Raw genomic sequence first — 11,951 nt, 5'->3', positions numbered from 1 at the left:
TCAGTGCTCCTAGCCACTGAGCCATCTTTTCAGCCCAGAGCATGGGCAGAAATCACTTTCGGGCATCTTTCTCAGCAGCTGCAGGGGTCTTCATGTAAGCTAGTAGTTTAACAGAAGCTGAGATAAGCAGTCAGCTGGAGGGAGAGGTTTGCACAAGCAGGAGCCAAGTTGGTTAACTAGGGCATCTCGACCTTGGGTTCCTAGAACAGAGCTGGGTAATTTCCCACAGGATTCTCCATCAAGGAGATCAAATTCTAGTTAAAGCTGAAATGGCCTCAGCAAGAATACAAGATGGAGGAATCACTCCACTCGTGCTCTGTCACAAGGTTAATTTAGTCATTTCACATGCAAACATTTAAAAACCAGGAACTTGATAAATACACAGAATTTTGGCAGTCAGAAGGCAGAAGCAGTTGGTTCTCAGTGAGTTCCAGGCCAGCCAAGGCTACATGGTGAGACCTGCTAAAAACAACCCCCAAAAAACAAAACAAAACAAAACAAAAACAAAAAACAAAAACAAAAACAAAACAAGATTAAGAGGCTGGATATAGTATCACAGGCCTATAATCCCAGCACTTGGGAGATGAAGGCACAGGACTTCAAGGCCAGCCTCAGCTACATAGAGCCTGGGCTACACCAAATTTTATTTAAAAGGGAGAAAGAAACGGGGGTTGGGGGGGGGGGAGAATCACCCTGAATCCCTCCTTACTTGTCAGTTTCACCTATAGGTTTTATCCTGCTAAGCTGGCCAAGTACTTGACCATCTTGTTTTTATTAGCTACTTATTGTTTCCTTCACAGCAGTTTTTATTTATTTACTTTTCACTAGTTGTCTACCCAGACCTATGCTACCTGCACTTGCCCCACTAGCTGACAAACTCTGCAGAGTTACCCATACCTGTCTGGTATCCAGTGCACACTGAATGAATACTGAATACCCAGTAGGTCTTTATTGGCCGGTGGACAGGAAGTGCTTCAACCGCTAGGCTCTGGCTCCTGGTCAGTCACTGAAGTAGCAATGTCTTCTCTTTTCTACTTCTCATGGGATACAAGAGTTCCTCGGCTATGACGATCCACCTGCCCATTCCCACAGGCAACTCCTCTCTCATCCTTCATTCTCCTCAATTACTAATTATGTTTTGCTTGTTTGTTAGGTTTTGGAGACAGGGGTTTCTCCTGGCTCTCCTGGAACTCACTCTGTAGACGAGGCTGTCTTCGAACTCAAGAGATCAGCCTGTCTCTGCCTCTTGAGAGTGCTGGGGTTAAAGGGATGTGCCACCACGCTTGGTTGTTCCTTTACTAATTCTTTCCTATCAGTATTCAAAGATGTATTAGCCAGCCAAACACAAGCCTCAAGCTCCTCTTCTGCCAAGCGTCAGGTCAGCACTCGACAACCCTTCTTTTCTGGCTTTCCCGGACTGTGCTCTTAGGTCCTCCCCGGCCTCTTTTTTAACTACTGGGACATCTGAGCCTTGTGGTCTCCTGGGGGTGGAGTCAGGAAAGGAATGGCTGTTAGGGGTTAACCGAAGGATGCGAGGGGTGTGAGAGGCCAGGTCGGGGGTGTGCAGAGGAAGAACGTGAGCCCTTGTGACGCGCAGCAGGGACTTAAGACCGGCGACGAGGCTCCCGTCCTGAAACCACATTCAGATCCACCGCAGGAAAATCGCGGGTGCGCAGTGCTACAACTACGCCTGCGCCGCCGCCAGAGCCCGACTACCTTTAGCAAGGAGACAGAGGCTGAGTGGGTGGTGACGATCGGGATTCCGGAAGCCCACCTTTCACCCGGAAATGATTGCGGAGGAACATGGCGTTGCTGGTGCGAGTCCTTGTGAGTGCAGGAGTACTTTTCTAGAGACGCACGCGCGTCTCCAGGTTGGGCTTGGAGAGGGCGGGGCGGGAGGAGCAGGGGAGAAATGGGGGTTCCTGTGCTGTAGCTCCGTTGCGTGGTCGCCTTTCCCCAGGGAAACTGAAGCACCTTCCCACTTCTCATTACCCCTGTTTTGGCCCTGGCTTCTCCACTTTTTTAGAAGGTAGTGACCTCGGATCTTTATGTGATGTGGATCGTTCTCTGGGATAAAAACACGTGGGACACTGATTGGAGTCGGGAGGGAGGGACTGGGGGACATGGGTCCAGTCCATGTCTGTCACAGCGAGCAGTGTGACCTTGAGTAAGGTACTGGAGGGTCCCGAGTCCATGTGAAAAATAAGGACATTTTATCTCTTGCAGTCCCCTTTGGATTCTGAGGTTCTTTGAATTTGTTGTAGAGACTTTAAATGAAGTTTTACTTGAATAATTCAGTGGAATGCATAAGTTATTAGAGCAAAAGCTGCAGGAGAGACCGCCCTGTGGCTTTCTCTTTGCCCAGCATACTATATGGCTCAGCCTAACACTTGTTGAATGAATGAATGAAGGAAAGACTTCTAGACTGGTTCTAAAATGCATGGGGAACGCTGTCCACTTCCCACCTGAGATTTGGCCTTAAATCCTCTTTAGAGTCACTACTGACTTCTAGGACAAGTTAAGAAAATGACAGAGTGAAGCCGATTCCTACTCATGAAGAGATAGATAAGCAGTTTGTAGCTTAAGTCAGAACTTGGTCAAGAGCTCGGTTTTACATAGCAGACACTATTCCTACCTCTGGCTATCTTCTGCATTGTTACTTTATGTGTTTTACATCATTTCACACTACACTCTACTTATGTATGTTCCTTGCCATCCTAGCAAACTGCTTCTTCAGTTGCTGCTCAAGAGGTTTTGTTTGAGAGGTATGTTCCTGTCACCCAGAGAGTGGTTCATTTGCTGAAGTAATTACACATGCTAACTAAGGCAGAAGTGGAATTGAGCTCTGAGGATGACTGGGGAAATGGCAACTGGCCTGTTGCAAACTATGTCTGTATGCACACCTGCAAGGGCTCGTGTGTGTGTGTGTGTGTGTGTGTGTGTGTGTGTGTGTGTGTGTGTGTGTGTGGTGTGTGTTGTGTTGTGTGTGTGAAGTGAGGGTTAACCTTCATGCATGCTAGATAAGGAATGTACTGCCCGGCGCCTTAAGTTATTTTTAAAGACAGATATTTTGGTGAAAGAGAAAGCAAGTTGGGCTAGAGACCTGAAATGAACACCTCGATTTACCTTGGAGATTCTCTGACAGCTCTCATAAATTTCTTGTTCCTGAGCCCTGAGCGTAGGGATTCTTAACAGATTCGTTTCTTTGCTGATAGCATTCATAAAAACTCTCTCTCACCTACCCTCTATTAGGCGGGCCTATTTTTCTATTTCCTGTTTATCTTTCTTGGTACAAACATGCACAATTAAATAAGGAAAATCTTTTTTTTTTTTTTTTTTTGGTTTTTCGAGACAGGGTTTTTCTGTATAGCTCTGGCTGTCCTGGAACTCACTCTGTAGACCAGGCTGGCCTTGAACTCAGAAATCCGCCTGCCTCTGCCTCCCAAATGCTGGGATTAAAGACGTGCGCCACCACCGCCCACCGGAAAATCTCTTTTACATGCTTATTCCCTGAGGCCATCTTAAATATTGGAACCAATGGTGATAAAGCTCTGAAAACTTCCCTGGGCTAGTTCACGGTGGAAATCTGTATGAAAGAAAGTAGTAGCAGGTGTTTATGGCTCACCTGATTGGAGTGGGACTGAGGCTGTGCACTCACACTCAGGTGAGCCTTGGGCTGTGCACTCACACTCAGGTGAGCCTTGGGCTGTGCACTCACACTCGGGTGAGCCTCTCTAGACCTGGAGAGCCTTGGTGGCTGCACTCGCTTACAGAATCCTAAGCATCTGACTTTTCTGAGCCTCAGGCTTCTCCTTCCTTCCTCCATCCCTCCCTCCCTCCCTCCTTCCCTTCCTTTCTTCCTCCCTCCTTCCCTCCCTCCTTCCTTCCCTCCTTCCCTCCCTCCCTCCCTCAATCCCTCCCTTCCTTCCTTCCTTCCTCCCTCTATTCATCTCTCTGTCTTTTTTTCTTTCTTGGTTTTTTTGAGACAAGGTTTCTCTTTATAGCTTTGGCTGTCCTGAAGCTTGCCCTGTAGATCAGGCTAGCCTTGAACTCAGAGATCTGAGTTATTTCTTCATGTGTGTGGGTGCCGCACATGCCTGGGCACACATGCCACACTGAACATGGAGGTCAAATGACAATGTGTGGGTCCCAGAGATAAAATCCAGGTCATCTGGCTGCCTTCTCTCAGTGAGCCATCTCACCGACACCAGAGTTTTGCTTTGTTTTTGTTTTTTGTTTGTTTGTTTTTGTTTTTGTTTTTGTTTGAGACAGGGTTTCTCAGTGTAGCCTTGGCTGTCCTGGAACTCAGGATCAGGATGGCTACCAATTCATAGAGATCCACCTGGCTCCATCCCCCAGAGTGCTGGGATTAAAGGCATGCACCACCGCCGCCTGGTGACCCCAGAGTTTAAGTCAGTGACTGCTGTTTGATTTGATCAGAGAATCAATGATGTAAGCTATGTCTCGATGATGATGATGATTATTCTCTTTTGAGACAGAGTCTCAAATATCTCAGGCTGGTCTTGAGTTTGGGTATGACCCTGAACTTCTGATCCCCCTTCACCTCATCGCTGTGCTGAGATTACAGTTGTGCTCCACTATGCCTGGTTCAGATGGTGGGAGGAAGGGAACTCCCAAGACTTTGTGCTTGCAAGCAGAGCCCTCTACCAACAGAATTATATCCCTACATTTAAGGGTTTTTAAAATTTATTTATCTATTTTTATTTTTTTAGGATTTATTTTATTTTTGGTTTTTCGAGACAGGGTTTCTCTGTATAGCCCTGACTGTCCCTGGAACTCACTCTGTGGACCAGGCTGGCTTCAAACTTAGAAATCCACCTGCCTCTGCCTCCCAAGTGCTGGAATTAAAGGCATGGGCCACCACTGCCTGGCTAAGATTCATTTTATTTACATGAGTACACTGTAGCTGTCTTCAGACACACCAGAAGAGGGCATCCGATCCTATTACAGATGGTTGTGAGCTATCATGTGGTTGCTGGGAATTGAGCTCAGGACCTCTGGTAGAGCAGTCAATGCTCTTAACCACTGAACCATCTCTCCAGCCCCTAAAATTTGTTTTTAATACTCTATGGATGGGCACCACAGATAAATGCGTGGCTCATGGAATCCACTGGAGCTGGAAGGATGTGGATGAGCTACAGGATGTGGATGCTGGGAGCTGGGCAGCCGGTGTGCTGTTTTATAGTTCCACCACCAACAGACAAATTCTGTTTCTCTAAGCTTAGTTTTTGTTTGTTTTGTTTTGGATAATAGTCATTCTAATGGGAGTGAAACAGTATGTGCTTTTAATTTGCATTTCCACAGTAACTAGTGATGTTGAGCTTCTATATCAGTCATTTGTGTATCTCTGGAGAAATGACCAAGCTGTTTGCTTTTTTGGGTGTGGGGTGAGGTCTTACTTTATAACTCTGGCTGGCCTTGAACTTGCATTGATCCTCCTGTCTGTCTCTTTTTGGGAGAAGGTGGTCTCTATATAGCCCTGGCCTTCCTGGGAGTTACAGTTGCCTCCCTCTGCCTCCCAATTGCCGAGATTAAAGATCACTATGCCTGACTTGCTTGGTTTTTAAAAAAAAGTTTCAGCCGGGCGGTGGTGGCGCACGCCTTTAATCCTAGCACTTGGGAGGCGGAGGCAGGCACGCCTTTAATCCTAGCACTTGGGAGGCGGAGGCAGGCGGATTTCCGAGTTCGAGGCCAGCCTGGTCTACATAGTGAGTACCAGGACAGCCGGGGTTACAGAGAGAAACCCTGTCTTGAAAAACCAAAAAAAAAAAAAAAAAAAAAAAAAAAAAAAAAAAAGTTTCAAGTAGGTCTTCCTGGAAACTCTCGGTGTAGCCGAGGCTGGCCCTAAATGCCTCACCGTGATAGGCAGATGCACTATGGATAAGAACTAGCCCATGGTAAAAGTTTTTATAGTACTTTTTGGGGGGAGGGGTGGAGGAGGATTGTTTTTGTGATTATACTGGAGATATAATTAGCACCCTAATTTATTACAGTTTAGCTTGAGTTGATACCCACTTGACTTTAGAGATATAAGAACTATGCTTCTATATAGCTGTATTTACGTCTTGTTTATGATGCTACTGTCATTCAGATCGCAGCTATCTATATGTATAGCCACAGGTTTATAATTGTCTTTTATTATTATCTTTTAAATTACAATATTGAGACTAAAGTCAAGTAGTGGTATCTGTGCCTTTAATCCCAGAAGTGGCAGGGGCAGGAAGGTCTCTGTGTTTGAGGACAGCCTGGTCTACAGTGCATGTTGACGGACAGAAAGGCTACACAAGGAAAGCCTGTCTTGAAACTCCCCTTCCTACCCCACAAAAGACCTCCAGAGACATAAAAAAAAAAATAAAAAAATTTATTTACTTAAGTAGTTAACTTTACCAGTGTATTTTGTATCCTCATGTAGATTTGAATTACTGTCCAGCATCCCCTTCTTATTATTTTGTGATTTTAGGCATATGAGTATTTTGCCTGTGTGTGTGTGTGTGTGTGTGTGTGTGTGTATGCGCAGCACATGCATGCTTGGTGCCTACTGAGCTCAGAAAAAGGTGCTGGATCCTCCAAGACCAGAATTACAGCTAGTTATGAGTCACCATGTGGTGTGATGGGAATGGAACCCAGGTTTTCTGGGAGAACAACAGTGCTTTTAACCACTGAGCCATCTTGACAGCCCGTCCAGCATCCATTTATGGGGGTGGGGTGGGGGAAGGAGTAAGTTTTGTAGGTTATGTTTGCTGCCTACACGTTCTCTCAGTGTTTGTTTATCTGGGAAGTTTTTGTTTTACCTTCCACTTTACTTTCGATTGATAGTTTTGCTGGATATTAAAGTTTCATTATTGGTTCCCATCCCCCGCTCTTTCTTTTTGAGACAGGGTCCCACAGTGTGACTTAGACTAGCCTGAGACTTGTCGTGGTTCTTCCTTGGGACCTGGGTGCTAGCATTGCACTCATGTCTCAACACGCTCAGGGTCTGACAGTCTTTCTCATGCAACACTTTCAAGATTTCTCCCAGAGCTTCTTGGCTGCTTCAGTTCTGAGGATAAATCAGTCAGGCATTCCTGAGGCCCCTTGTGTATGATGAGTCTTGTCTTGCTGTTGTCAACACTTCTTTTTTCCCCTCTGTCTTTTGACAGTTTGATTATGTTTTATCTTTTTATGCTTGTCCTACTTGACCGTAGCTGAATTTCTTAGATTGTAGAGTAAATATACCGTGGAATATTTTCTGTTGTCTTTGTGTATGTGTATCTGTAGATTTTATTTTATGCATATGAATGTTTGCCTGAATGTATTTCTACGCATGGTACGTCATGTGCAATGTGCCCGTGGAGGCCAGAGAAGAGTAACAGGTGGTTATGAGCTGTCATGCAGGTGCTGGGTGTCAAACTCAGGTTCTTGGGAAAAGCAACCTGTACTCTTTATTGCTGAGCCGTCTCTCCTCCTCCTGCTGTCCTTGGTTTGCTTTTCTGTCCCTTTATTGCCTTTCCCCCAGGAGTCCTGCTATCATATATATGTGGTACATTTGATGGTATCCTGTGGGTCTCTTTCGTTCCCCAGACTGGATAACCTCAACTGAAGTATCTTCAGCTCATCAGTCTTTCATACTCAGTCCTGCTTTTTTTTTTTTAAAGATTTATTTATTTATTTTGTGTATGTGAGTACATTATAGCTGTCTACAGACACACCAGAAGAGAGCATTGGATCCCATTACAGATGGTTGTGAGCCACCATGTGGTTGCTGGGAATTGAACTCAGGGCCTTTGGAAGAGCAGTCAGTGCTCTTAACCACTGAGCCATCTCTCCAGCTCTCAGTTCTGCTTTTGAGCCATGCTTTTGATTGTTGTATATTTCAATTCTGGATTAAATACATTTTCTAAAATCTTTTTGAGATAATCTCCTGTAGCCCAGAGTAGTCTCAAACCCTCTGTGTAAGCAAGGATGACCTAGAACCTCTGATGCTCCTGCTCCTGCTTCCCAAGTATTAGGTTACAGATGCATGCCCCATGCCCAGTTTCCTGTGGGGGTGCATGGGATCCAACCCAAGGCTTTGTGCACACTGGGCAGACACTCTACCAACTGAACCCTTCACAAGAACTTCAGTACTTAGCACCATTCATGTATATGTTTATACATGTCCAGTTGAAACAGGAATTCTCACTGAACCTGGAACTTGCTGATTGGCTAGGTCGGCTGGCCAATGGGGAGATCTTCCTGTTTCTTCCTCCCCAGGGCTGGGATTGCAGGTCTGCACTGCTGGCTTCCACTAAGGAACTGAACTCAGATCCTTTGTACATCAAGAACTTTACAGACTGAATCATCTCCCTAGCCCCTCACCCCTAGCCTCATTTTAAAATCAATTTCTTTGTTGAAATTAATCATCTCTATTTGGCGAGACAGTATTCTACTTGTCAGTAGGTTTTATTTCTCTTCTCTCCTCTCTCTCTCTCTTTCTCTCTCTCTCTCCTTCTCTCCCTCCCTCTCTCCCTCTCTCTCTCTTTCTCTCTCTTTCTCTCTCTCTCTCTCCCGTTTCTTCCCTTCAATAACAGGATCTTGTGTATCTCAGGCTGGTCTGAGCCTCCCTATAGTACTGAGAGTGACCTTGTACTTCTGTACTTCTGGTCTCTGGCCTCCCCCTCCTTGGATTACTGGCTACACGCACATGCCAGGTTTATTTGGTGCTGGGATGGCACCCAGGGCTTCATGCATGTCATGGTGCAGTACCAGCCAAGCTGTAGTTCCAGTCTAAACTTGCCTTGCTTCTACTTGTAACTCCCTCCTGTTTTCCCACACCTCTTTAGACCCTGGCTCAGAGAATTTTATCTTAACCTGTATTTACATTTTTAGGAAATGATACCTGATACTGAATGACTGTCATCAATTTGTCATTTGTTTTTAAAACAGTTTGTTCTGTATATGGATCTTTGCCTGTATGTATATGTGTGTATATATATGTGTGTGTATAGATGTATATATATGTATATATATATATACACACATTGTATATATATTTGGCATATATATATACACACTATATATACACATATACACACAAACACATATATATGAATATATGTACACACATATGTATGTATGTACACCATGTGTGTGTCTAGTGCTTACAGAGGCCAGAAGAGAGCATTGGATCCTCTGGAACTAAAGTTCAGGTTGCTCACGAGTCATAAGGTGGATACCGGGAATCAAACCCAGGCCCTTAGCAAGAGCAACTGGTAGTCTTCACTGAACCATCTCTCCAGCCCCAAATATATCAGTTTTAATAAAAGAAAACACCAGTAACCATCTCTCATTTGGAAACCATTTCAACAGGTCGAACGTTAGCTGAAATAAAATCTTTTAACTCTGTTTGAAATGGGGTCTCTTTGTGTACCTCAGACGTGTCTGGAACTCACAATCCTTCTGCTTCAGCTACTATGTTAGAGAAGTGGCCAGAGATGTGTGTTCACTGCCCGGCCGCTTCCTCTTTTCATTTGGAAGTAAGCTTCTGTGGATGGCCTGTTGGAGACATATCTAATCTGTGAGCTTCTGGGACAATTCACAAAAATGCCTGAAGATGTAACATTCAAATGCCGTTCTCTAGCGCACCCTGGACTCTCCTGCCCTCAAGAATTGGGTGCAGCTTAACCACAAGGTGCAGCTGTGGCACTGGATTCCATCTTTAATCTATAGAAGAGGAGACCAAACCTCATACGCTTGTTATTTCATGTGGTTTTTATGACTAGAGGAGCCAAGAGCAGACTCAGTACTTTCTGACTCTGAACCTATGGTTCTTTCTATGCTGTGCTGTTTTTTATTGTTTTGTGTATATCTGTGTGTGTGAATGCAGACACGTGTAGTATAGCATCATACGTATGTCTGGTCTTGGTCTCTCCTGCCACCTTGTGGGATCTGAGGATCAAACTCTGGTCATTTCTCTACCCATTGAGCCATTTTGCCAGTCCACAATAAGCTCTTTATTTATATTTTATTTTTATGTTTATTTATTTATTTATTTTTTCTGAGACGGGGTTTCTCTGTGTAGCTCTGGCTGTCCTGGAACTCACTCTGTAGACCAGGCTGGCCTCGAACTCAGAAATCCACCTGTCTCTGCCTCCCAAGTGCTGGGATTAAAGGTGTGCACCACCACCGCCCGGCTTTATGTTTATTTTTTTAAAAGATGACTCTGGACTTCATCTGTTTGTCTGTCTTGTCTGCCTATGTGTCTGTTTATCTGTCTTTGTATTTGTGTACATAAACGTGCTCATGTGCATCATGGTATGGAGACCAAAGGATGAGTTCTAGGAGTTGGCTCTGCATCCACCATGTGGGTTCAGTCAAATCAAACTCAGGAGGCATGGTAGCAAGTCATTGTGCCTTCCTCAAATATGGTATTTGTTTTGTTTTGTTTTGTTTGGGTTTTGGTCTTTTCGAGAGGTCTTTTTCTCTGTGTAGCCTTGGCTGTCCTGGAACTCACTCTGTAGACTAGGCTGGCCTCGAACTCAGAAATCCACCTGCCTCTGCCTCCTACGTACTAGGATTAAAGGCGTGTGCCACCACTGTACTGCGTTTTTTTTTTTTTTTTTTTTAAATACTCATGTGTTTGTACATGGGAGAGTAAAAGTGCCAGCAGAGGCCAGAAGAAGGCACTGAGTCCTCTGGAACTCGAGTTATGGACTGTTGTGAGCTACCATGTGTGTACTGGGAATTGAACCTGGGTCCTCTGGAAAAGTAGCCAGAGCTCTCAGCCACTAAGTCAAACCCCCGCACCCATCTCCTAATGGTTCTACTTCCAGTATTAGAGCTAGAAGGACCTTCAAGGTAACCTGTTCTTTTTTGATCTCTTAAATGTGCATGGGATCTGAAGTGGCTACCTGGGTCCCAGTATTAATCCAAAAGCTGCCATCTGTTAACTTTGTGACATTGGGAAGTTGCTGATGCACAACTTTGTGACATTGGGAAGTTGTTGATGCACGTATATTTCTATGATTAGCATAGGAACCACACACCTTTCACTCAGTGTCACTCTGGCAGTTGTGAGGTTGAAGTGGTTGGTTCCTTTACCCAACTAGCCCTCTGTCTCCAGAGTCAAGTCATTAGCTTCAAGTATGTTTGAAAGTGGCTGTTACAAAGGACAGAACACTCTTGCCTGAATTCCAGGAGGTTTAGGAGCTCTTGCTAGGAGCCAGACTTGAAGGGTGAATATGTATTTCTTTTCCCTCAATGCAGGCTGACCTTAAACTCATGGAGACCCCTCACTTCTGTTTCCCAGGGGTAGGAATTAATGGCGTGGGCCACTACCCGGCCAAAGCTGTACTTCTTACTGTTGCATAATGTCACCAGTTCGCTCAATTCTGATACAGATTCCTGACAATGGTTTCTTTTTCTAGAGGAACCAGACTAGCATCTCCCAATGGGTTCCAGTATGCAGTCAACTGGTATCAGTGTCTCCTACCCAACGACAGTGGAGCAAGACTCTGTCCAGCACTTCCCAGGTAAAGCCTGTTTTGTTTTAAATAATTTATTTATTTTGATTTCATGTGCATTGGTGTTTTGCTTGCATGTATGTCCATGTGAGGGTGTCAGATCTTGGAGTTAAGGCCAGTTGTGAACTGCAGAGTGGGTGCTAGGAATTGAACCCAGGTCCTCTGGAAGAACAGTCAGAACACTAGCCATCTCTCCAGCTCCATAAAGTTTGTTATTTTGGTTGGTATGAAATCTTATTCCTGGGCAAACCACCCTGTGGGATGGAGAAGCCCCACGAAACCACTCTGAGTCTCTGTGGTATTGGTTCAGGACGGATTCTTCCAGTGTATAGAGTCTGGGGCGTTGCTTTTAAATCCTCCCGTGGTGGCACTTAGCTGAGGGTGGCATGTCACAGTCTGATGATGTCACAGCTGAGGATGGCATGTCACAGCTGAGGATGGCATGTCACA

At 45.0% G+C, this 11,951-nt stretch overlaps 1 protein-coding gene across 5 annotated transcripts in view; it reads left to right on the top strand.

Moving 5' to 3' along the window:
• The first annotated feature begins 1,219 nt into the window (after positions 1 to 1,219).
• Positions 1,220 to 11,951, top strand: part of LOC116091249 (ubiquinol-cytochrome-c reductase complex assembly factor 1) — a 91,674-nt gene continuing 80,942 nt past the window's right edge. The window contains exons 1-3 of one of the 5 annotated variants that reach the window (XM_031372438.1): positions 1,220 to 1,378; positions 1,598 to 1,827; positions 11,406 to 11,510. In XM_031372438.1, coding sequence (XP_031228298.1) covers positions 1,804 to 1,827; positions 11,406 to 11,510 — 129 coding nt within the window. In that variant the 5' untranslated portion in view covers positions 1,220 to 1,378; positions 1,598 to 1,803. Of the gene's footprint in view, positions 1,379 to 1,457; positions 2,030 to 11,405; positions 11,511 to 11,951 lie in introns of those variants that run through there. The other 4 variants (XM_031372439.1, XM_031372442.1, XM_031372441.1 and 1 more) reach the window with 4 other exon arrangements.

Source organism: Mastomys coucha, unplaced genomic scaffold (genome assembly GCF_008632895.1).
Source record: "Mastomys coucha isolate ucsf_1 unplaced genomic scaffold, UCSF_Mcou_1 pScaffold15, whole genome shotgun sequence".
NCBI lineage: Eukaryota > Metazoa > Chordata > Mammalia > Rodentia > Muridae > Mastomys > Mastomys coucha.
Note: the sequence above shows the minus strand (reverse complement) of the source record. Positions and strands in the feature narration are given on the sequence as shown.